This window comes from Hippocampus zosterae, chromosome 16, assembly GCF_025434085.1.
Source record: "Hippocampus zosterae strain Florida chromosome 16, ASM2543408v3, whole genome shotgun sequence".
NCBI lineage: Eukaryota > Metazoa > Chordata > Actinopteri > Syngnathiformes > Syngnathidae > Hippocampus > Hippocampus zosterae.
The window spans coordinates 13,433,384-13,458,609 of record NC_067466.1 but is presented as its reverse complement, the minus strand read 5'-3'; the positions used below and the strand labels follow the sequence as shown (position 1 = coordinate 13,458,609).

The 25,226-nt window shown below is 42.8% G+C and overlaps 5 protein-coding genes across 6 annotated transcripts; 3 read left to right on the top strand and 2 right to left on the bottom strand.

The window, feature by feature from the left end:
- The first annotated feature begins 130 nt into the window (after positions 1-130).
- On the top strand, positions 131-2,824 carry fgl1b (fibrinogen like 1B). Its single transcript, XM_052046881.1, has 9 exons — positions 131-649; positions 726-806; positions 902-1,133; positions 1,395-1,554; positions 1,625-1,722; positions 1,892-1,980; positions 2,065-2,190; positions 2,277-2,341; positions 2,482-2,824. The coding sequence occupies exons 1-9, from the start codon at positions 644-646 to the stop codon at positions 2,660-2,662; spliced, it is 1,038 nt and encodes a 345-aa protein (XP_051902841.1). The 5' UTR covers positions 131-643; the 3' UTR covers positions 2,663-2,824.
- On the bottom strand, positions 2,688-8,860 carry LOC127588201 (thrombospondin type-1 domain-containing protein 1). The gene is made up of 8 exons (XM_052046824.1): positions 8,697-8,860; positions 7,814-7,918; positions 7,019-7,407; positions 5,879-6,539; positions 5,418-5,579; positions 4,870-5,263; positions 4,080-4,530; positions 2,688-3,764 (listed from the first exon to the last, which is right to left on the bottom strand). The coding sequence occupies exons 2-8, from the start codon at positions 7,863-7,865 to the stop codon at positions 3,162-3,164; spliced, it is 2,712 nt and encodes a 903-aa protein (XP_051902784.1). The 5' UTR covers positions 7,866-7,918; positions 8,697-8,860; the 3' UTR covers positions 2,688-3,161.
- Positions 8,861-9,498: 638 nt separating this feature from the next.
- On the bottom strand, positions 9,499-13,250 carry vps36 (vacuolar protein sorting 36 homolog). Its single transcript, XM_052046880.1, has 14 exons — positions 13,066-13,250; positions 12,915-12,983; positions 12,723-12,793; positions 12,485-12,599; positions 12,213-12,302; positions 11,736-11,822; positions 11,540-11,572; positions 11,304-11,381; positions 11,088-11,222; positions 10,932-10,997; positions 10,773-10,837; positions 10,133-10,217; positions 9,966-10,042; positions 9,499-9,778 (listed from the first exon to the last, which is right to left on the bottom strand). Exons 1-14 carry the CDS (start codon positions 13,159-13,161, stop codon positions 9,697-9,699), a joined length of 1,149 nt encoding a protein of 382 aa, XP_051902840.1. The 5' UTR covers positions 13,162-13,250; the 3' UTR covers positions 9,499-9,696.
- Positions 13,251-13,454: 204 nt separating this feature from the next.
- Positions 13,455-20,945, top strand: proser1 (proline and serine rich 1). 2 transcript variants are annotated; one of them, XM_052046830.1, is made up of 12 exons: positions 13,455-14,086; positions 14,176-14,241; positions 14,353-14,421; positions 14,590-14,684; positions 14,778-14,871; positions 15,078-15,188; positions 15,672-15,773; positions 15,947-16,025; positions 16,209-16,301; positions 17,490-18,834; positions 19,555-19,699; positions 20,123-20,945. In XM_052046830.1, exons 1-12 carry the CDS (start codon positions 14,042-14,044, stop codon positions 20,246-20,248), a joined length of 2,370 nt encoding a protein of 789 aa, XP_051902790.1. In that variant the 5' UTR covers positions 13,455-14,041; the 3' UTR covers positions 20,249-20,945. The 2 variants fall into 2 exon arrangements, with proteins under 2 accessions (XP_051902790.1, XP_051902791.1); XM_052046831.1 differs by lacking the exon at positions 16,209-16,301.
- A 147-nt stretch (positions 20,946-21,092) lies between these two features.
- On the top strand, positions 21,093-25,017 carry stoml3b (stomatin (EPB72)-like 3b). Its single transcript, XM_052046882.1, has 7 exons — positions 21,093-21,311; positions 22,656-22,759; positions 22,869-22,941; positions 23,025-23,107; positions 23,601-23,804; positions 23,903-24,037; positions 24,279-25,017. The coding sequence occupies exons 1-7, from the start codon at positions 21,248-21,250 to the stop codon at positions 24,465-24,467; spliced, it is 852 nt and encodes a 283-aa protein (XP_051902842.1). The 5' UTR covers positions 21,093-21,247; the 3' UTR covers positions 24,468-25,017.
- The last annotated feature ends 209 nt before the right edge of the window (positions 25,018-25,226 follow it).

Here is a 25,226-nt window from a genome sequence, read left to right as displayed (position 1 = left end):
CTGGTATTGTTTATTCCTTTTTTAATAAATAAGTTAGAGGTTCAACAATTAATCGATTTATTGTCATCCGATTATTCATTTAATCAATGATGCTTTTTCCTGTTTTATTCATAAATTTTTCACAAATTAATTGATTTAATTTTTTAAAATTTGTTTATCTTACCTATAGGCAGGTGTATTTATTGAGCTTTTATTCATTTATTGCTTGGAAGATGATTTTTATTTTCCTTTCGGTTTATTCATTTTTTTAACGTATTGCCAAGTTCGGCCAGTTGATAGGTTGATTATTTATTTATTCATTATTTAACTGTTGTTATTGGCACACTCTAAACTGTCCATTAATTTGAGTGTGGTTTGAAGTTCTATCTGTGCTTATTTAAACACAAAAATATATGGAATGACTGATATAAAGACAAATGTCATAGATGAAAAAGTATTCCCGGAATTAGGAATGACATCAGCTACTTTTCCCGGAACGTGGAATGCTTGATAGAGGTGGGAGAAAAAAAAAGAGAAACTTGGGTTTGTACTTTGGCAATGTCTTTTCTCTAATGTGGACCATGCAGAACCAACCCAGCATATCTTGAAATAAGTACTGACAACAGAGCACGGAGCCTTGAGGCAGCAAAAGAAACACTGCAAAATGAAGGTAGTTGCTGTTTTTATCAAGTCATATCAATAGCATAATATTTTTGTGGATAAGTGCAATGTTTTCAATTTTTTAGACCTGCAGGTGTTCCTTCCTAGTGTTGATGTCTTTTCTCCTGGTTTTCCCAATCAAGACTTCATCATCCAAACAGTTTTCAGTGGGTAATGTATTTTATCCTCTTGATCGCTAAATGGATTTTCAATCATTTTTTTCCCTTTTTTTTTGTCCGTGTGTGTGTCTCTACAACAAAAGGGATGCAGAGCAGATGTTGCAGTTCTCAAGAGAAGCATAAAGAGACTAGAAAACAAACTCCTTATCCGAACATGGCAGGTGGACCACTTGCAGAAGCACAAATTCTTCCGCCCGATTTCACCTCCTCGGACTCCGTCGGGCTCCAACAATGACAATGGGGCATTGGCAAACTCCAATACGACCCTGATGAAGCCTCTTCCAACAGCGGGAAACCTAATTGTCCATGACCGAGGTACAAAGCATTCACACAATGATCACATCTTTTGTTTGTGCCAATAATATTGATTTTTGTTCATTCATACACCTACAATATTATAAACTATGCAAGTTTTGTATTTTGTTTTGTGTGTTTTGTGCGTATCAATAACCCAGGATTGGCTTGGTCCCATTTGGGGGACCTTTTCACCCAGCAGTTATTCTGACATGTCTTTATCTTTATCTCGGTTATCACCTGCCAGATATTTGTAATAATTAGCTTTTGTTATGATTTTAGATTGTTCCGAGCTGTTTGACAGAAAAAGACCAACCAGTGGGTTTTACCGCATCAGGCCCAAAATCCACCTCGAGCCAATTTTGGTCTACTGCGACATGGACGACGGAGGAGGATGGACGGTGTTCCAAAGAAGGCGAAATGGAAAAGTTGACTTTAACAGGTGTTACATTCATGAAGTTTTTATGAAATCATTTTGTTCATGTACCGGTAATATGTGTGTCTGTTCGTAGAGACTGGGTGGATTACAGAGATGGCTTTGGTGACTTCAAGAAATGGAATGATGAGTTCTGGTTAGGAAACGAGCACATCTACTCCCTGCTTTCGGATGGTGAGCAATAACAGAATTTAGAGAGAGAGAGAGATGGATACTTTATATACAGTACATGTATCACAATAATTTAGAATATTACAAAAATCAATTATTTCAGTAGCTCAATCAGAAAGCATGTAAGCCAACTGATTTTTATTTTAATTTTTTTGCTAATTTGCATCGCAAGGTAAGAATCTGGTGAAGATAGACCTAATGGACTGGGCGGGACAGAGAAGTCACGCATACTACGAGAATTTCCAGATCTCTAATGAAGCCGTATGTCACACAATTCGACTCTTTTTCATATATGGAGGAACTGTAATCTTTTCTTGTGACATTAAAGTCTCGATTTATGAATAGGATCATTACCGGCTACAGTACGAGCTGTACAGCGGGAAAGCTGGGGATGCTCTGGCAGGTGGCAACGGCATGGTGGAGCAGTGGTCCGCGGGCCTCAATGGCATGCAGTTTAGCACTAGGGATCAGGTTCGTAGGCCACGGCTCCTGTTTCTGTTAAGTATTGTTTGAATAGTATGAGTTGATAATGATGTGTTTGTATTGTTCACGGACAGGACAATGATCGCTACATTCAAGGCAGCTGTGCCCAGGAGAACAACGGAGGTTGGTGGTACAACAGGTGAGACTTATGGAAGTACGGCTGCTAATCTTTAAATTCTGCATTGCTTTGTGATCAAGCACTTGATTGTTTAGAAAATGTTGTGATGTACTTTTGATGGAAAATGCCGTTGGGAGTTATTTTTTCCTTTCTCTCGACAGGTGCCATGTTGCCAACCTGAATGGGAAGTTTTACCGCAAAGGGGAATACAAGGGCCAGTTTGATAATGGGATCGTGTGGGGCACATGGCGGGGCCTTTGGTACTCCCTCAGACACACCACCATGAAGGTGCGCCCTCTGCTTTTCTTGGACGCCATGGGCAGCGGTGGCGGGGAAGGCTAAACACACCAGCCGTACGGCATAAAAATTACAGACAGACTCCAGTTTTATTGCTCTTTGACAGTAAAATATCAGAGGACAATATCTTCTTTTACCATTACAAATAAGCAACCGATACCAGCAATGTATGTGATGCAACTCATAATAAAGTCAAATTGCACATCATTCATTTTATAAAGGGATTTGTGTGTAATAATGTTTCATTTTCTTGAAAACAGTGGCAAAGATTTTTTTAAAAACTGTGGTTGTCATATAAAGAGGAAACTCATGAGTTAGCCAGTAAATATGGACAGTAGATTGAGGGGGAAAAAAATGAACAGGTGAATTTGTGATTGCCAAACCATAAATATATGAAGGTTCACGATAAAAATACGATTACCGGTACTTAAAAATTGACAATATAACAGGAGTGTGAACGATAAAATGAATGCTTTGAAAAATCCTGTTAAAATTCTCCTGAGAAAAATAATCACAGTTAGAGGAGATCATTCTTATTTGTGATCTAATTCTCGTCTTCTGCGTATTCTGGTGGAAGGTCCAGAATCCGTTGCTCCGCCTCCCTCAAGGTGTACACAGAAATTTCAGTGGCGACGTAGCATCCAGAACCAGGACGCGGGCGGCCATATTCTTTCCTGTTTTCAGATGACGACACGCTGAAGGTGGAGCTGCGCTGACGTCCTCTGACGCTGGAGCAGGACTGGGCCTCCTTTAGTTTCCGCGCCAGCATGTTCCTCTGGATAGGCGATGGACCGCGGCGGTTCCAGTTCTGTTCGGCCCGTTCCACACTCAGGTTTGCTCCGTACTCACAGTCAGTACTCGTGAGCGGGCCACCGATCCCTGAGATTCCCTCGTGTGCTCTGCTTCCCGCCTCGCGCCTCGCCTGTCTCTCCTCAGCACCACAGTGGTCCACATGTTTTGGTGAGGTGTTCGTTCCCATGTTTTTTACTAGTGAAGGAATGGAATTCTGCATCGAGGGATTCCTCTCAGCTCTTGAATGGGCCCACTTTGGGACATCATGCTCTGGAATGGGGTGGGTGCTAAAAGGGGACCTTTCTCTTCTCTCTTTGGTCCACGAGTTTCCTTCGGGAAGGGTCCGAGATCCTACCTGAACAGGAAAAAAAAATCCCAACCTTCAGTGAGTCAAGGTACACATTTTAAATATTTCATTGTGTGCCACTCAACCCTGCCGAAAAAAGTGAGTATTTGACGCACACCCTGAAAGGTGTATAATTGCCAAGATGGCAGCAAACCCTTATTGCTGCCAAAATGAAACTCCTCAACTCATTTCAACATAGTTCTTTGGCATCAAGATGGCGGCAAAGTATTACTTTTATTGCTTTGTGGCTGGACACAAAAACAACAAACCCATGATTATACTGTAATAGCCGGTTGAATGACATGACTAAACCTATGAGGTTACCTGAGTCATGCTCCTGTCACGGTAGTGTCCTGCAGACAAAAGCTGAGGTTTCGTCTCCGTAAAACTGGAGGTCCTGCGGAAATTGGGATTCTTGTGATATGCGTTTCTCATCGGTCGCTCTGGGAGACCTCCTATGCCGCTCCTCTCCACCATCTCCACCCAATCAGCAGTGCGGTCTCGCCACTTGTTGCTGCCTCCACTTGTATGACCAGATACTTTGGGACCCAAGACAAGGTCCACTCTGGGACTCGGCTGGTCCGGCGTGATCATGGAGGCCTGCGACGCCGGCTCAGAAAAGGAGGACTCGATGGGCGAAGGAACGTGGGGATTGGTTGGTGAAATCTCGACCGAAGTATCCTGAACTGGGCTTGAGGAGACGTGGTAGAACTGTGTGGCCTCCGTTAAGCCCTTCTTCCTCATTTCTTTTAACTGCTGCTGAGCTAAGCGGTACCTGGAGGAGACATAAGACATTGTACTGTACACTGAAATAACAGTTTCTTGTGTACTGTCAGCAAAACAAAAAAAAAGTGATTTGATACACGAGTAAATCGAGTGCCGAGCTCGGCCATTCAATGAACTTTTTCCAAGTCGCTGGGTCACTGTGGATTTTGAGTAGATTAACATACTTTTACCCAACGTTGGGTTCATTATTTTGACCCAGCAGATTAGGTTGAAGATTGGATTTAGGGAGGCTTGATCCCTTTTGAACCCAGCACTGGGTGAGCAGTTTGACCCTCTTTTGACCCACCAATTTCAAAAGTGTATTTTTAAACTTGATTTAAATACGTACCCAAAGATGGGAGGCAGGACCTTCTGACCAGTGGGAGACAGCCTCTCCGGATCCTGTGAGAGAGGTATCGCCACTGTCTGAGGAACAGGTGGATTGCCCAGCGAAGGCCTGTGGATCTGGGTCGAACTAACGCCCACCAGACTCGGCCTCGGGAGGCTGTTGCCGCAAATGGAGGCCTCGTCGGAGAGTTTCCGCCCGCCAGGGGAATGCATGGAGCCTCTACGGACGCTACTGCACTGAGGGGTGTGACAGAGCTTCCTCCACACGGTAATGACGACAGTGGCCAGAATGACGGCAAGGCAGAGGGAGATACCGGCAATCACCACCATGTTGCCACCTAAGAGGCCAACTCCAGCCAGGGTGGGAGGAAGAGATGGAGAAGGAGCTGGAAACGCTGGAGGGGAGGGGTCGGGGGCACGACAAGAAATGGACAAACTTGTGGATCAAGGATAACCTTTGATTATGAGGTCAGACTGACATGCTTTACATGTTCGGCAGCATTGTTGAGCTTATCAAGACAGGGCAATACACCAGGATAAGTGACTGACCTGCACAGTCTTCCAGGGAACAGAAGGACTGTTCCTTCACCATTCCATTGCACTGCTTCCCTTGCACACTAGAGGGCAACAAACACTCCCGCACTCGTTCCCTGACGCCCTCTCCACAGCTCACGCTGCACACACTCCACTGTTTCCAAGGCCCCCAAGAATCTGAACAAGAAGGATAACCAAAATATACGGAATACAATATGAAATATTTATATGTGGTTTGAAAAAAAACGTTTATTTAAGAAATGGACTCATATGTATTTAATCTCAATTTTGATTGATTATCATAATTATTCAATCGTCTGTATCTTTGTACATATACATATAATTATATTTCTAATTCAATTAATTTAAATTATAATACGCATTGAAGCCTCTATTTAACGGCACTTTCAGTCATCCATGAGAACACGCCGAACAAAAACTTGACAATAAAGTCATGTAGTTGGCACTCCGCCCACCTTCGCTCCTGTGCACCACCAGGCAGGTCTGGGCCGGGCTCGGCGAGCGGCTGTAGTTAAACACAAATCGGAAGCAGTACTTATTCCTTCCTGGGACAAAAACTGAGCAGTTGAATTCCGTCTCGTTCTCTCCCTGAGTGAGCCAATTAAAAGCCAACGGAGGAGAGGACGGCTCCTCTTGCCCGAAGTTCATCACTGCTGTTCCTCCTGCTCCCGTCCCAGAGGAGACGGTGACGCCACTTCCGACAACGCCGTCCTTATACAAGAGTACTTTCCCATCGATGTGAGCGCAAGGTGGCGTTACTAGCTTCACGGTCATAGTCCCGTCACACCCACTCCTATAGGTAATGGCGTTTTCCACTAGCAGCTTGTAGGAGAAGATGTGAGATAGGTAGAGAGGACTGGAGCTTTTGACCTCCTGTGCTGAGTGAGGAGAGCGGAGGGACACTTGTATGAAGTCTCTATCTGTGAAAGGGAAGGCGCAGGGAAGCGTGATCATCTGCGAACGGAGAGGTTGGATTGGGTGTTGCGTGCGGGCTTGCACTTTGTTGATGCCTTTTCGTCCAATCTGGTTGTACTCCACGTAGCTGACTTTTAGTAGCAGAGGAGGTTCGAGGATGCTAGAGCAAGGCTGGAAGTGCTCATTGGTGGATATTCCGAGCTGGAGAGAGGAAGAGCAACGGAATTTATCCCCGGGGTGGCTCTAACTTGATTGTGAAGCGATTTGTCACAAAAAAATGTGCAAACGGGTAAAAGGGTAGAATGGCGCTGTGGTCACCCTCATTACTCAAAATATTGCTGACCCTTTAGCAATAGGTAAATAGACCGCCTCTCATGTTTTAATTGATTGTACATTCCAAAAAAATACAACATCAAACCGGTAACATTTCGTTTTCAGCAATACTCCATTAATGAACAAGTCATGCTAGCAACTGGGGCGTTTCTTTGGGCACAGATGCGAGGGAAGAGTAAAGTGAGGCTACATTTAAAAACTTATTAGCAGCTCCAAGATGACACACATCAACTTTAAAGGGTTATAACTCCTTGTCGCTATCAAAACTAGTGAGGATAAGCAGTACAGAGAATGGCTGGATAAATGAAATAAGCGATGAATATTCGCTGCATTGAAAATGTACTTGCCTGAAAAGCTCCCGAGTGGTTTCCAAACCTCTCGACCGCAATGTGAAATGTGGGCCATTGCACCTGCAGTTCTGAACTCCACCACCACGCTGTACTCTCTGAACCCCCTGTCCCATTTGAGTGCGACTCCTCAGTTGTGCTGCGCTGCTTCAGGAGGAAGCGGAAAGTTCCAGCATACAGGAAACAGGAGCAGCCGAACTCCACCCTACCGGCAGACTGGTTGCTGGGCAGAGTCCTCGTCAGGAGGGTGGCGTTAATGTCCATGTCAATTAGAGAGAGGCTCAGATGGCGGATGAGGCTGTTGTTGATTTTGGTGCTGAAGTCCACGAAGACACTGGCGTTGCTAAGTGCAACGTGGAAGGAGGGCCAGATGTTGAGCCCTGCCAAAGCTTTGACCAGGGAGGACAAAAATGGCAAGTGCATGAGAGGTGCTACTACTAGTTTGGTCAACAAAACGACACATAAAATATTAAGAATCTCATGATGCGGTGCACTGCACAGTTCATGACGGACTTAGATTCATATTTTATGATATTGCCCTCATAAATGTGTGTCTAAAACTACAAATTGATTCTCACATACCAAGTGTATTCCTTTACTTATTAGTACAAAGTACATTCCTTTAAAACCACCAATAATGGGTGTTAAAATGTACACTAAAATGTACACCACTTTTGTAGCTCCAGTAACATAACACTCAAGTTGAACATTTACTTCAGTGATTCACCGGAGGAAGCCCGCACACCCGTACTTGTGCGGGTACCACAGTGATGGAGTCAGTTTGGTCCCACATACCATATCCCATGAGCCCAAGCAAGAGAGAGAGCAGCGAGGAAGCTTGTGGCATTCCGATGTCTCGTTTTTCACCCTAAACCTGATTGCCACCTTCTTTTAACATTGCTGGGTACAAAAAACACAAAACAAGCAAACATCACCAAAAAATGCAGGACAAATTTGCTCGTGGATGTCAGGAGCCCGAGTAACAGGAAGGAAGCAAACATCATTGTGGAATTTTCCTCTTCCTCCATGACAAAAGAAACTTTAAAAGTCAAAAGGAAACACCTCTATGGCAATAACTTGAAGGATAGATACATAGACAGATAGATAAATTGTAATTGAATACATAGGGAGATATAGTAATTTATAATGGTCCAAATGTGAATTTGATTAGGATTAAACATACCAAAAAGTGCATGTTCAACTCGTGTCACATAAGAGGGCAAATGTTGCATTTTGGAATTGTCAACTGACTGATTATTTTGTTCAAAGATGTTCTGCGGTTTCCTATTGTCTTATTTTATTTAAAAAAAATTCACAATAAAACAACATGCTATTTTATTGACATTCACCACAAGAGAAAAAAATCATAGAAGTTTGTAAATGACGGCACTTTTTTTTTTTTTGCAAATGTATATTACTGTACATTTATGGACGAATTTTGCTCCAATTGAAAACTACAGCGCAACTTTGGTCCGCGGTATATTCAAGTACAGTAACACAAAGGGAATTATTGAAGTTTGGCCAGAATGAGCACATGAAACGTATTCGAAGTCAAATTATTATTAGTTGTCTTTTTGTTGTTAATAATACAGTCTTGTGTAAATAAATCCTCAAGAAACGCGCGCAACGACGGTCGTCCACGTAAACATAACATGTACATTTTAAATTCTGTACTCACGCGTCCAGGCTCATTTCGGCAACATTAGTCCGTTTTCTCCGTGTTTTCGCTCCAATTTTTTTGAGACCGATGACAACACCGCGCATTTATTTCAGCGTGGGCAGAAGTCCACAGTGGTCGTGTGCTGCTGTTGTGCGAGTGGCAGCCAAGCAGAGCTCACGTGCTCACCATTGTTTTACTTTCTTATTGTTCGTTTTTAATGCTCCTTTATTTTTGTATCACTGAACATATCGACAAATTCCGAAATTATTAGCGTGTTTTTTCCTTTATTTATTTAGAAAACATTTTAAAAAACGACATCAGGTACTCAATATGCTGTAATTATGAATCGTTTCATTTTGCTGAGGGATTTCTCAAACGTTTTACTCCATGCTGGGATAGCCTTTAAAAATACTGTAAAATACAGGAACGCGGTCATGAACAACATTTGAATACAGTAGTGCAGAGGGTCAAAGTGTTCATTAAAATAAATAAAATAAACGGAAGCAAGTACCTCTTGACAGTAAGCCAAACTGTTAATACATTAATTCATCTAACTTTTCATCTTTTGCTAGCTCAGATGTTCCATTTTAGGGGATCAATCGATAACTTCGCCCAATAGCTACATTGTGAATTTAGACCGCATTAGGTTAACTTGTCCTTCCTCATTTCCGCTCCCAAATGAGCCACTTGAACCACGTGGCAGGCTAATCTAATCAGTGTGGCCAGCATGCTTTGATTTTCCTCTGGAGAACAATTTCAGAAGAAAAGTTAGCTTCACTTGCAACATAGGTGACCCAAAGCGATACAAACACGCCAATCATAAAAATAGCCCAGGTGGCATTTATTTACAACAGGATTTCATACACATTCATAATCATTCCTTTCTGACACAGTGAGAGTAAGTATCACCATTCTGTAGCAACCTCAAATGTGCACACTTTGGTTTGACAAGAACGGGTGCGCAGGCAAAAATAGTTCTGAACATGATATGAAGTTAATTCAGGATGGATGTAAAACCTCAAAAGAGGTTTGGGTAGAACCTCAAACCCTCAACGGAGTCATCTCGACAAAGGTGGCCCATCTTCTCAGCCAGGAGCAATCTGCAAATATGGAAGGTGAAGAGTGAACCACAAAAACATCATCCAACATCCTCTGAGAAAACAAGAGAAGTTGAGTTGAACATTTTTACAGGGTCAGGTTGTTACCATTCAGCTTCTGATAACAACTGACAAAATACTGTATACTGTTGTGAGGCAGGTTCCACTCAGTTGCCCATTAAACACTTACCGCTCCTTAGACAGAAGTACAGAGAGACCCAACAGTTTAGCAAACTCTTCAGCTGTTAAGGACCCTTTGTCCGTCACCTAAAAAGAAAGACAAGAAAGTGGGGTGTATCTGTGGAAGAAAATAACAAAACGTGACGTTCAAAAGCAGCGTTTGGGACAGGAGCTCACATTGTCCAGCGCTGAGGCGATCATTTCCTCTTCGCTGTGAGACTGCAGCTGGACCACCATCACGCCACTATCAAATACACGCAGCCTGCACACAAGGCAAAATTGAAGTGTCACATTTCAAGGACTTTGGAATCTTTTGTCACTCCTTTTTTTTCTTTTGCTTTCAACTTTTGCCATTTAAGTGAATGACTAGTATGTGAGACTGATAGGTCCAGTTTGGTTTAAAATCCCAGGAAGTGGTCCACACTGTCAAAAAAACAGGAAGCCTGACAGGAAAAGCCTGGCTGGTTCTTCTGCGAAGGTCAACCGGTAGCGAGCAGAAGTTTAAGTTTGTTGAACTCCCGGCTAAAAAAATACCAAAAGTGGACCCGTGGTCTCATTTCTGGACTTGTATATCAAACACTTTGACTTTTGTCATTTTTAATATGAATACAAAATCCCCTCTCTCCTCCTCCCACCGTCTTTGTCTCGAAATGACATCCAGTCAGGACCTTCTTGGCTTTAATATTAACAAATGCACATGACACAACAGCAAGCTTCTTTCATTCCAATTCAAACAGAGGACAGTGGTGCCGGTTATGTATTATATTTTCGAGTTTACGTGGGAAGTATGGTGGGAAATAAAAAAAAAAAAACTCACCTCAGTGGGAGCTTCAAGGATTCAAACATCTTGCACGCATTTAACAAATCTTCAGGGGATAAAAGCTGCCAAAAAAGAAGATAAAACAATCTCTCTTTGATTCTTTGAGCTCGAAGCAAAATCCATTTGGCTTTAGTTGTGTTAGACGCTAGGGATTACCTCCATGCCTCGAGCCCGGTTGACCAGACAGTACACCTCGGACAGCGCCATCATGCCTCCGCGTTCCTGACAACGGTCGCAAATGGAGGAAAGGGTTGTGTGATAAACTTGAGTTTGGGATTGAAGATTACGGCCTAAGTGGTATCCAATGCTTACCTCGAGTGGGGCCTGGAGCATATCTCCCAGTTGTTTAGCCAGCTGCATGTGGTAATGTGTGCCTGAGCCATGCGTTTCCCTGGTGACGGGGTTAGCGATACCCATACTTAGCAGGTAGGACTTAAAGCGGATGGTCTTGAAAGAAGAAATTGACAACATGTTATCATGGGTGTGTCCTATGTGCAAGTATCCGACTTGATTAGCTCCAGTGATCACCTCATCCTCTGTTATGTCCCCTTGCTTGTCTTTGATCTTGTTGGCTATAGATTTGGACAGCTCAACCATCTCTTTGGCCTGTTTGATAGAGAGGACACGTAATTGGTCATGTTCACTAAATGAGCAGCAATACAGAGTTGCGGTGCATGAAACAAACAGTAAGCAGTCAGAAAATAAAACAAATTGTTTATGTCATCAAAATAAGAAGTGACAACAGCACATAAAGTTTTCTTTACCTTCACCATAAGCTTACTGAGATCCTCAAAGGCCTAAAAAGTAAATACAATTAATGCATAGCAATCACAAAATTGCCACAATTCAATGAAATGTTTATATTCCAAGAACGTTTCAATTAATTGGATGTTTTTTTTGTTTTTACTTTGGGCCACAGCATTACAGTTTAACATTGCCTGCCAACTTATTTTAAAATACCTCAGAGATGTTTTTGTCCGTTTCTTTCCTCCTCTCCTCTATCTTACGCTCAATGCCAACAATCCCGACTGCACGTGTCCTTCCTGCCTGCAAGACCACAATTGGAAAGGAAATAGGGGGGACAAAAAAAATTTCAGAGTAAAGGAAACGAGCACAGGGAAGGAACAAATTGTAATCAGCGGCTAGGTAAACATGTGTAGATATTTTTTGTGGCAATAGTCCCAGCCTGTTAAATACTGCTTGCATGAGCGTAGGGTGTAAAGTAAAGACTTTGTGATCAGTGATGACCACGTGCAATTTTTATTTTAACCAAGTAGGTACAGGTGTGACACATTGCTGGTTCCAACACTTGTTGAAACCATTCTGCATCTGAAATGGAGGCAACACTGCCCTCCTGTGGGATGTATTCATCACATTCTAAATTGCCGTTTCACTCCTCCACCTAAAACTCCAAAGCAGAAATGAGAGTGTGCAAACCTGTGAGCCCACCCCTGTTGGGATGGGTTGGGAAGCAGGTGTACTCTCCCATCTCTTATGAATCATCTCCTCATTGAGCCGCCTGAAAAACTGAAGATATATATTTTAAAAAAGCACCATAAAGGGAACGTATTATGGAAAACCTTTTTTAGTGCTAGTACACCAATTGTTGGACCTCCAAAGTGCTTGCCCACTCATCAAGTGTAAATGCTAGTCTAGGTCAGTATCCAGAGCCACTTTAAAGCGACAGCCTGGTGTGGGATTGACTTTACCTCAATCTGTCCATGTTCTTTGAAAGAGAGTTTGATGAAGGAAAATTTGCTGTTTTGGTAAGGACCTTGCTCCTTGTTGGCAGGTGCCGGATGCAGGTGTATAACAATTTTTGCACTGCAACAGATGAGAACAGAACATACAGCTAACAGCTGTGAACAAAATATGAGTTTACACGCAATGTTATTTAACAGCAATTCCACTTCCACTTCAAAACAAACGTAATTACACGTTACTCACCTCTTCCCTATTCCTGCAGCCTGCTCCTCAAAAAATATTATTTGTGACAATGGCATGGAAATACAGCAGTCCTGTGAAAAATAACATTCGCGGGTCAACGTGAGTCAACATCAAAATGTATGCAGGTCAAGTTACGTTTACATTATTTAGCGTACACACAATTTATTCAAGGACACATTTTCTGCGCCTTACATGATTTTTACTGTCCCTCCAAATCAAGCGATGGGTGCTCAGCAACGCAATTCCAACATCAAGTTTGGCCTATATCAGTACAAGGAAGAAACTTCATGACAATACACCACATTTGACGCTTGTCTACGGATAGGAAAGAAAAAAGATATACCTTGTCTTCACCATCATACAATCTGACGCCTGTCTGTTGTATTACTAAAGTCTCATTTATTTCTAAAAGACCGTTTGACCACGAAAAGCGATCCATTTCTTGTGATACTGGGATCAAATAATTGTATTAAAAAAAAACAAATCACCGAGATCTTATGTTTACTTCCGGTTTGCAAACCGTCAAGGAGGGCCCCCGCACTGCCTTTTTAAAATTAATAAATTAAACAGTTATATAGGTCAACACAAAAGAGATTTTGTATTATTATGATAATTTTGGCTTTAAAGCATCTATATTCATGTAGTTACAATTCTTTTTTAGTCTAATCTTCATATTGTTATTCACAGTCTACATGGCGTTCTGTCGAGCTGCCTGCAGAGGTCCTTGACCGTGTTGACTTGACGAGCACCAGCTGTCATTGGAAGCTCGCTTATGAGCTATCGTCCTCGTCGAATATTTGTTAATTTTGTCATTTTTCTGACACTGTTTTAATAATTTCTGGTATCGGTTTTGAAAGAAAATAAATGAAACGGACGGTCAAACTATTTTTTCCAAATTCATAACGCCTTCTAGTTCAACTATAGTCGTAAACGGGGAAGCTAAAGTTGACTAGCTTGTTGTTAGGAATGTGATACAGGCAGGTTGTGTCCTTCAGTCAGCATTGTTGCTTCTCTTTTTGGGAGGGAAGTCATTGTTTCAACGAGAGGAAAGTTGTGTCGCTTGAGATCAATGAGACGTGCCATCAATATAGTAGCACTGTATTCTTAAATGCGTTGGAATATGCTTTCTTCTTGTATTATATCCAGGCCATCATAGTTTGGCCGTACGTACTTTAAGTTCATTTTAAATGATCGTGAACCACGATACTCAAGTCAACTGTATTTATAGAGCACTTTCAAACAATATCAGCTACACTGCGAATAGTGGATTGACACAGTGAATGTGTCACATTTAAAGGCAATCTTTTAATTCTACCATAATGGATAAGAAATCATTTGACATCGTCATAGATGAAATTAAGAAGGTAAAATATGCTTAGTGAAGTACAATTGTGATTAACAGTCAAACAAACTTAACAGCTTTCTGAATGCTCTCCATTTGTGTATAATTCAGTGTGTCCTGACTGATCAGCGGATTAAAGCCATTGAGCAGGTTCATGGATACTTTTCCAGCGAACAGGTAATCAGAAACATTGATACATAGCATTTGTATTGTGATTAATATATCAAGTTCACCAACTGCAAGACTAAGCAGTGTCGTGTTGTAAGATGTCTTTTTGACTATCTATAGGTCATGGACATACTGAAATACTTCTCCTGGGCAGAACCTCAAATTAAAGCAGTAAAAGCTTTGCAGCATGTAAGTAATATTTTTTATAGAACATTGTTAGTCAATGTGTAAATACAGAAAACACCTAAAGAGATTTCAAGTAAAATTAAGTTATTATAAAGATGATAAAAATCAAACGCATGTAATCTTGTCTTTCTGTCCCCTGCCATGTTTAAAAGACGATACTTTTCCTTGTAGAAAATGGTTGCAATCCCCACCACCAAAGTTGCCAACATTCTGAATTGCTTCACCTTTTCAAAGGACAGACTTATTGTCTTGGAGCTGATTGCTTTGTGAGTGCATCAGCTAATATAACAATCGGCGAATGGGAAGATCATCCTCTTCAGTTCATTCAAGCATGACAAATAGTCTCTGTTACTTTGCAGGAATATTTCAGATGCGCAAAATTACCGTCCTGTTGACGATTTGTTTCGCATACACTTGTCAGAGAAGAAGCGTGTTCGCAGGATTCTGGAACAGGTATTTGTATATGCAAAAAAACAAACAAACAAACAAACAAACAAAAAAAACTTACATTGACATATTGTTTTATCTTGTGATAGGCTAAGTGATTGGTTGTTGCATTCTATTCATAATATAGTTTTGAGCTTTTAGAGCTTTTGATTTTTAAATGTTACCCATAATCTCTACTAACATACAATTCCCTGACCATATTTTTCTACCAGGTATGTAAGGTGGGTTGCAAGGCTCCTGTAGCCATGATCTCATCCTGCGGTATGATACCAGGAAATCCATATCCAAAAGGCAGACCCAGTCTGGTTACAGGCACATTCCCAGTAAGTCCCATAAAGTTCAGAGAGTATACAACTTCCCCCGCCCCCAACTTAAACAAAGATGCAGCCTATGCTCACTGAGTTCATTTTGAATTTTTTTTTTTTAATTTAAATAAATCGAATTTGGAAACATTGAAGCACTGAGGTCAGAATCACAATCTGCTCTATTCAACCGCACAACCTCGTGATGCTTCATAGCAGTGAAGCGCGTATACAGTATCTTTGTGCTTTTTTCTCTCGTAAATGTCTGCATCATTTTTGCTTCTTTATAAACCAGAGCACTCAATAGACTTGAATGGTTTTACATTATGCGCATTGCACTTTTTAGAACAAATTTCAGCAAACAAACAGACTCGTGATTTGTCAGTGGCATCCATCATAAATAATTTAGTAAGATTGTTCATGTAGATAATTATGAGTTCATGCAATTGATATTTGATGATGGGTTGAACCAGATCACCGAACGTGTGCTACTTCTGATCACAGGGATTCCCTCCCTTAAAGAAAGAAGGCGAGAAGAAAGACGACACCTCTAACAGTATGGAAGGGAAAGGGATTGCCGCCCGGATCATCGGACCCTCCAAACCAGTAAGGTCTTTTATAATGGAATGGTGTCATATTCTCATCAAAATTAGGCGCTGCCGATGAAGAGACAAAACAAATTGTGGCTCAAGATTCACTGGAGCACTTAAAAACTAGTCCTCTATTGCTTGATGAGTCAATGACTTTTTTTTTTCTTTTTAACGTGACTTGTGTTGCAGTTCCCTTCAAGCTACAACCCGCATCGGCCCGTGCCCTACCCCATACCCCCGTGCAAACCCCATGCTACCATCGCACCAAGTAAGAGGCCACACCCCCCCGCTGTAACCCCCGCTGTAGACTTGTGACAAAAAAGGTTCAAAACTGTTGATTGGCGGACATAACGGTTTGATTGCAGTATTGTTTTTGTGTAAGTGGTATGGCGTGCTTTGTGTGACTCTGTGGGTGGGCGATGACACTGCTGTATTTGCAACTGCTACACAGGTGCGTACAACAACGCGGGCCTTGTTTCAATGGGAGGGGTCATAACGGCCAATGTGCCCCCTCCCCCCTACAACTCTGCCCACAAAGTAGCAGGTATGGTTCAACAGCAAAGCCTGTCTGTGTGTGAGCAAGTAGACGCCTATTTAAAGCTGGCATGCTGCTTACCTGCACTTCTGCAGCTTTAATGTGCTATCAGGTGCGCAATATGCTTTTTTTTGTTTTTTAAAGGGAAACTGAATGACCAGAAAATGACAACCCAAGTACATTTTAAGGCTATAAAGTTCTTCATTTGATTTAGAGCTAATATCAGTAAGCGCTTAGGTGACAACCATGGCAAATACCAGGAGTGACTCTGAAGATGGAAATCACTCCCAGTGTTGCTGACATCTAACAGATTCTTCCAATTTCAAAATGCAATGCGTCATTAACAATCACATACATAGATGCCTTGTGTGATGCTCTTTGGTGAGTAAAAGGATAAAGAAGGGCACATTTTCAGAAGTGGCTACAGTAGCCGTAAATTGTACTCGAGTATACTGAAATATCCGCCATGTACACATTCGCACATAAACTCGCGTTAAGCTTCAGCTTTACAGATGCCACGTCTACTCTGCAGAGACAAGACAAATGCTAGTATCAGAGTCAAGGTATCAGAGGAAATACGCTAACTGCGTCAATGTGCTGTGTTTTTTGGTCAATCAATGCAGATGATCAATTTATCATTTGGCTGCGCATGGCGCAAATAGCGTCAGACTAATGCCGTGACTGGTCTTCTTTCTGAATTCATGCTTGCAGCTCATGAGGGGACTTTATAACTCGCGTTGCTTTTTTTTTTTCTTCTTCTCCCCTCCTTTACTTGAAAACCATCTTTCAGGGCCTTTGGGGAGGCATAAAGTCGCTCTTATTTCATTACATTTGTCATTTTCAAAAAAAAGAGGAAGATATGAGCCATGTTAATAATTCATTTGCCAAACCCACTATGATGATAAGAATCCCCCCCCCCCCCCAAAGGTAAGATCATATTCCCATCTTTGAAGTTGCACGTGGGGAATCTCTCTTTTCGCCCTTGTTCTTTCTATTTTTCATTATTTAAGCATTGGGTTCTAACATTCCAGTGGTACCTTGATTTAGCATGCTCATTTGCTCTGGTGAAAGTTTGGCGAGTAACCCAGAGCAAAGCCACCATAAGTACAGGTACCACTGTATCTGTGATTTTTCAAAAGTGCAGCCATGTCATGTGATAACAGAACGACACTCACCCTGACGTCTTTTCACCATTAGGCTACACCAAACCAGGCAATCCCCAGAACACGACACCAGGAGTCAACAGCGGGCCGCTGCTGATTCCTCATGGCTCCACACCGTCCACCCCTGTCCGACCGCAAGCTTCCCCGTCTCAGCCACCTCCCACAACTCCCATCACACCCGTTTTTCCCGGCATGGTCCCCTCTCACAACTCTCCGTCTCCCGCTCCGTCACCATCCGTCATTAAAGTGGGTCCGCAGACCCCCACCGGCCACGCTACACCAACACCCTCTTCTGTCATTAAAGCCCACACCCCTTCCAGTACCCCCTGTGGAACGCCTGTCCCTGGCAGTGGGGGTTTTTCCCCCTCCCCTTTCCATTCTCATTCTCGACCAGGCACCCCTGCCACCTCCCGTAACGGCTCCGACGCCCTGTCGCAGATGAACTCCATGGGCTCATCTCAGCAGAGGGCTCTTGCGCAATCTACAGAGCACCCTTTCCATAGCATGCACGCACAAGCAGGTAACCACCCTGGATCGGTGATCCGTAGCTACACCCCATCTGAAACGCCATCTAACCCACCTGGGTCCTCCGCTCAAGTGATTCCCAGTAGTTCCACCCCAGGCCCAAGCCCCAAACCCTCCCCTGCCCATTCTGGCCAGGCTCAGCCCGCCATGGGACCGCCTGGACTCCTTCAGCACGAGCAACAACGCGCAGCCATGAACAGACACAGCGGGGGGAGCGGCAGTAACAGCCCGGTGCCCTCCGCTTTCAAGGGGACGTCTCGCTCTAGCACGCCATCTCTTAGCCCTTTGGTTGTACCGGGATCAACCCAGGCTGCGCTGGCCCGTTCTTTGGGGCTCTCGCACCCGCCAGGCTCTCCTCAAGTTTCACTCGCCAGTCCCGCCGCCAACAGCGGCCTCCAGGCTTTGTCTGCCAGCCCGGGACCGCCGCACTACCCCGGCCTGTCCCCTTTTCCTGCTCTTTCCTCCGCCCTCCCTCCTACGGCTATCCCCTCATCGAGCAGCATCTCGAATGCCTCCCCAAACTCCATCTACCACGGCCTGGCTCCCAACGCCGCACCTAGCGCAGCCTCCCCTTTCGGGCTAGGCCTCACGTCTGCTGCTTCTATATTCCCAGGCCTGCCGCCTGGTACCAGCCCCGCTGCTTTCACAGGCTTGGGAGTTTCAGGAGGACACAGTGCAGGGAGCCCCGTGTTGCCTTCTTTCATGGGATTACCTGGAGCCGCTCCATCCTCTGTTGCGTCTGTCGCACCAGTGCAGGCTGCGGCAGCGGCGGTGGCAGCAGCAGCCGGCGCCTCGGCATCATCGCCGGTTCTACCTGGTTTTGCATCTGCCTTCAGCTCCAACTTTCAGCCGGGGTATGTAACTTTTTTTCTTAGGTAAGTTATTCCCAACCAGAGATGATGTATAATGACAGGCCGAACAGTTCAATATCATTCCACCAGATGGCAGCAGGTACATAATTAACCTCTGCATCAATTTGTGGCCGTTCTAGCACAGATTAAACCATGGCACGCACATTTTTTCAGTATACTTACATGTTACACAACCTTGTATTTGAGCAAGGGGTTGGAGACGACTTATAACCACCGTATCTCAAGTAGAGCAATATCTTCTACAGATTGCACTCTGCCCTGGGCGGGGTGGATGGACTTTGTTTCACGTAGCTGGAAACCATGATTATCACGAGCTGCGAATTTTACAGTGTATTTCCATTAAGCCTCGCCCTACAATTGACATGTGACACGCATCTGTTCTACACACCACTGTTGAAATGCCAGATTATTGTGACATAGAAAACAATTTTGGAAAGCCGTCCACTTGTTGGTGAAGTCATTGTGCAAAATTGCTTCTTAGTTCACTTTGTTACACGAATTCTTTGATGTCACGGAAATTATTTAGCAATGTTCTCCTGAGTGATACCTTTTGAAAATTAAGATCACTCTCATGTTAATGATGAAAGAAAAAATATATATATGTTTTGCTCTCAAGTGTTTGTACAATCATATGATTTGGTGATACGATACAGCAAATGTCTGTTATTAACAATAATGAGAGCTTTGGATTATGTATTCCAGGTTGAGCAGTGGCCTCCAGGCTTCAGCAAACGGCACCTTCCCGGGCCTGCTGTCCTTCCCTGGTGTCCCAGGCTTCTCTCCGGCGGCCTCCCCTGCCACTCTCAGTGGTCTCCATAATCCAGCTATGCAGCCTGCCCTGCTGCAGGTAAACACGCACACTCTAACAAGGAGGTGACCAGCGAAGTATCCACCCTGTGTGTAGTGGCCACGAATAAACAATTAATTTCCTCACGCATTTACAATTACTGTTAATATTGTCACAGTCCTCTTCAGCATGCCTTTGACATTTTGACAACCTGAAACCAAAATAATACCGAAACAAATGATCAACAGTGCATCCGCCAGGCTTCAAACAGGAAAGAAGTGGTCACTGAGTTTCGAGTGTAATCAGCGGGTTGCGACAGAGATGACTCACGGGAAGGGCCCAGAAAATCACCTTTGCGTTTTAGGTTGATCCTGAATTTTAACCAGAATGCCCATACTTATATACAGTATATAGAGAAAATAGTTGTACTCTGGTGGTTTGAGACATGCGGCTGTTTGTTCGATCAAAGTTTCTCTTTTGCAGGCTCATCCGACATCGGCTTTGGAGGGTTTAGCTCCTCAGCCCAATGCATTCAGCAACTACCCCGCAGGCCCAGGAAACCCTTTCCCCCTTCAGCCAGGCCTGCACCCTCAGTTGGGTTGGCAGTGATACCTGCGTTCACTTCGGCTGCGTTCGTCTACTGTGACTACATGCTGACCACGGCTATCCATGCCCTGTCTGGACCTTCAACAAATTGTTTTCGTCTCCAAAGTGAAAACAGAAGACTGTGAAATGAAACGATAGTCATAGTGAGCAAATGTAAATATGAGCTTGTTTTTTGTTGTTGTTTTGTTTTGTTATTTTAATCGATGGTGAGTAGTTTTAATGTTATTGTTGTCTTGTCGCCATTTTTACGAAGATGAATTAAGTGAAAATGAAATGTCCGCGGGTACATGATGCCATGTAAGCGTGATGAAATGACCATATGATGTGGGAGTTGTTGACAACTGTGATGAAATCAAATACAGAGACACGCCGTATTAAATTCTGTAGTCATTGTTTCAGCGGTGAAGTTGTTCCAATTCTTAGTTCAGTGAGCGAAACACTGTTACACAAGCAGTTTTTGATGCAAATTGTAACCTTTGTGTCCTGGAATTTACATTTTAATGCCTACTGTTACTTAGAGTTGCTCTCTGTTTGTTACACTGTCTTTTTTTGTTTTTTTTTTAAACGATGGATTTGAAGTTGTTAAATTGCTTTAGGCAGTAAACCACCGGATACTGTACCTCCTCTGTGTTTTATGCCGTGTTAGGACTGTGCCAAGCTGATGAAATGAGGTCAACGAAATAAATGGAAACACTCCGCAGACACAGGTTCTTCCATTTGATCTGAGAGGTGTACACAAAAAATGATTTAGTTTCCCAAATGTGAATTCATAAAACTGCCATGTCACATTACTTGCTATTGTTCATGCAGTCTGAAAGCGGGGCTTTGCCTTGACTACCTGCTGATTGTCCTCGGTTGATGACACAGAGCCACACCTTCCGTCAACTGTACAACATCATTCTGCAGCTTTAAAAGGCCCCGGATGACTTCCTCCTTCGCAGTAACATTTCCTCCCACTCTTACTCAAGTGAGTCTCTCACTTGACTTTTTTCCCCCCAGTGTATGGAAATGGAGGATCGAATGGAAAGTCAGAAGAGGCCGGGACTGAGTAAAGAAGTCTTAATATGTAAGCAAAACATTCTTTTTGTGTCTATTTGGATCTTTGTTTTTTGTTTTTAATGTTAAACATTTTTGGATGATTTGTTGTTGTCGATGAGCAAGTATTCCTTCTTCGCATAAATTGTTTAAATTACAATAATGCACATGGGAGCAAGTTTTTATTTTTGTGTGTGCGTGTATTGCATTTAGATGCTTACGTGTGCCGGTAGGAGAGTGCGACGCGGTCGAGGGAATGCATTGTATAGCTTGATCGTCATGGAGACACACTGAGAAAAAGTGTCCCAAAGCATGTGACCATGGTTGTTTGTGCATCTCGAGCTTTATCACAGCATTGTCATTCCACAGGTGTGGTGTTAGGAAAAAAAAGGAACACTGTTAAACAACTGATGTACAGCAAATTCAAGTACTTCCTTCATTAAATTGGATGTCGTGGTTTAAATTCGTACTTTAATTTTTACTATAAAATGTGACATGTTAGATTAGGCACGTTGGATTCAACGTTACTTTTCTCCGTGATCAGATTTTATTTTATTTCGTTATAAATGTAGATGATGAGTGCCATGAAAAAAAAACACATTTGTAATAATAATAAAATGTTATGGCACATAGACTGTATATAAAATTCATACAAACTAAACAATAATATGTAAGATAGGATATGAAAGTGACCCAATTTTCCCCGTGATTATGAGCAATCATGTGACCTCATTGTCGCAATGAGGCGGTATGATTTGCAAACAAGTCATTCCTTTAATGCAACTGTAAAATGTCAGTGAGTGCAATAAAGGGGAAACTGCAAATTATGCGGTCTGCAATTCAAAAAGAGAACAGTGCTGGTTGTCGACACGATTTTTAAAAAAAAAGCAAAAAGAACATGGAAGCAAAAGGTCATGTTAGTGATGCGCTTGCCATGCTGAGAAAAAACAACTAACATTCCTTGTAACGGTATGTTTTAAAAAAATATATATAAATACTGTATGTCTGTGACAAAGGTTATTCCTACTGGCTCAGGGTGGTACTGCAGTAACACCACAAACTGATTTAGGATGGAAACTTTGAACACATCATGATAAACAGACCCTTCCCTGTCTTACTTTTTTTTCTCGCAAAGCAGAGATAAAGCTTGAGTCAACATTTCACTGTTTGCAGTGTCTTTATGTCGAGGTCATGTATGAATGAAGGAGGAGCCGAATCACAATGCATTACACTGGAAATATGAGATCACACAAACTAATGAAGTATTATATAACCTTGCCCTGTTGTTGTTCTGCAGGGTTGGGGGGGGGGGGGGTTGCATGCGGCACGCCAGTGTTGGAAATTTACATGATCAAGTTGTTGTCTGTCGTTGCAGCTGAGAAGACCGGCTCTTTGGGATGCTGTGGGTGGTTTATAGTCATATTGGTTGGCTTCTTCACAATATGCCTCTTCCCCATCACCATTTGGTTCTGTTTGAAGGTATGTGTGTGTGGAGGTGGGGGGACAACAAGTGGTTTGGTGGTCTGGAACTTTCATTTCCTTTGGCTGTTTGATTGCGGTACAAGCTCATGTCTGATTCTTTCTGCAGATAGTTCAGGAGTATGAGCGTGCGGTTATCTTCAGACTAGGCCGCATCACAGACAGGAAGGCGAAAGGACCAGGTATGGGCAATAAGTGTGTTTTTGTGAAGATTCTAACATTTGAGCTTACTGAAGAAATATATTTTTTCACTGTGAATTCACAGGAATTTTCTTCATTTTGCCCTGTACTGATTCATTTGTTAAAGTTGACCTGCGAACTATTTCTTTCGACATCCCACCACAAGAGGTAATGATGGCACAAACCCTGAAAATGTTCTTGTATCTATGGCTATCGTCATGAAATGCGCTGACGATCATTACATATTTGATGACTTTAAAATACTGTCATTTTTTTCACTAATGCTGTCTTAGAATACAATATTTGGGCATTGTTTTACATTTGAATCTGTCAGCTGGTAATTGCAGTATAATGCCCTTAGCATTTGTCTTTACGGCCTAAATGAGTGAGTGAGCTTTGGTAAACATCACGTCTAGAGATATTTATACCGATATCTTTTTTTTTTAATCATCTTTATTTATGACTACACTGTATCATCTTAAGAATATTTTTATCATCATACTTGCTTTTAGTCGAAACTTCATTCATTGTATTTATGAAGCAGGCTCAGACATGCTCTTGTGAAGGTCTCAAGTAGATCAAAATTTTTTTTAAATTCACATCGTGAAACGATTCATTCTGACTCAAAGGGCCTTTTAAAAAATTTTTTTTGCTCCCCCAGATTCTAACTAAGGACTCAGTGACAGTCAGCGTGGATGGCGTGGTGTACTTCCGAGTCAGTGATCCCATCGCTTCTGTCGCGAATGTGTCCAACGCTGACTTCGCCACCCGTTTGCTCGCCCAGACCACCCTCAGAAACGTCTTGGGCACCAAGAACCTGGCTGAGGTCCTATCTGACCGCGAGGGGATAGCTCACAGCATGCAGGTTTGGATAAACATACAGTATTCACAAATGCTGGTTCAGAGTCACCAACCACGTTCTCCTAACTCCGGACTGACTTTTTTCTCACTTTTTATTTTTAGTCAAACCTGGATGAAGCGACAGACGACTGGGGTATCAAAGTGGAACGTGTTGAGATTAAAGATGTGAAGTTACCCGTTCAGCTGCAGAGAGCCATGGCTGCCGAGGCGGAGGCTGCACGAGAGGCCAGGGCCAAAGTAATAAAACAAAGTTATTCTTTACTCATCACTATGGGTAGCTTTAACCCCTTGTTGGGTCAAAGTCTTGAGCCAACACGCTGCGCCAAACCCTCAACCCAATTTTCTGGGTATAAATAACCCAGCATTGGTTCCGTCCCTTTAGGACCTAGCACTTGGGTTACTTTTAACCCAGCAGTTTTTAGAATCTATCCACGACCGCTGCTACCACTAAGGCCCTCATGCTAATCCGCTCTTATAGGTGATAGCCGCGGAAGGTGAGATGAACGCATCCCGCGCCCTGAAGGAAGCGTCGCTGGTCATCGCCGAGTCTCCGTCAGCCCTGCAGCTCCGTTACCTGCAGACCCTCAACACCATCGCCGCAGAGAAGAACTCCACCATCATTTTCCCCCTGCCAATGGATGTGATTTCTCACTTTATGCGCAAGTAGTAGCCTTGTTGGCTGATGTTGCTCTTCCGATGATATTATGCCGTTGTCAAAAGACTACATCTAACAGGATTTGTTTGATGTTGAGGTCATGTGATCGTAGTCAGTGCTCTTTTGCTGAGATGGTGTGTAAAGTTTTTATTTTTGATGGGACCACTGCAAGCTTTGACACTTCAAATTAAAAATGTTTTTTCTGACGTTCTAACTTCAGTGTTCTGGTCATTTCAATTTCCTGGTGCTATCAAGAAGTACCATCAAGTCACAGTGTTTATTTTGTAGTAATTTTGTTGTAATGTTTTTATGAGTTTCCTTGCTCAGACCTTATGAGTGAGGTCTTGCTTCATGCAGTTAATATCACAGTGCTTTAGGTGAGTGCAGCTATACTGTAATTTAAGGACAATTTCCACTTATTTTTTTTCGAAATAATTTGGACAAAGTATACATAAAATGGATGATGACGTGTAATAGTTTTCGCTGATAATTTTCCCCCGAAACTATTCATCTGTATACAATGAAAAAAAAAAAACATTTGTATGACACAACAGTCAACAGGTATTCCCCAATGGACAGCACGCCTGTTCGAAAACAAGCTCACCAGTGAAAGCTCTAGAACAGGGGTGTCAAACTCAGGTCCTGTACGGCCGCTGTCCTGCATGTTTTCCAAGTCTCCAAGTTGCAACACACCTAATTCAAATGATCAGATCATCAGCAAGCTCTGCGCAAGCCTGACATTGAAGCTGTTCATTTGAATCAGGTGTGTTG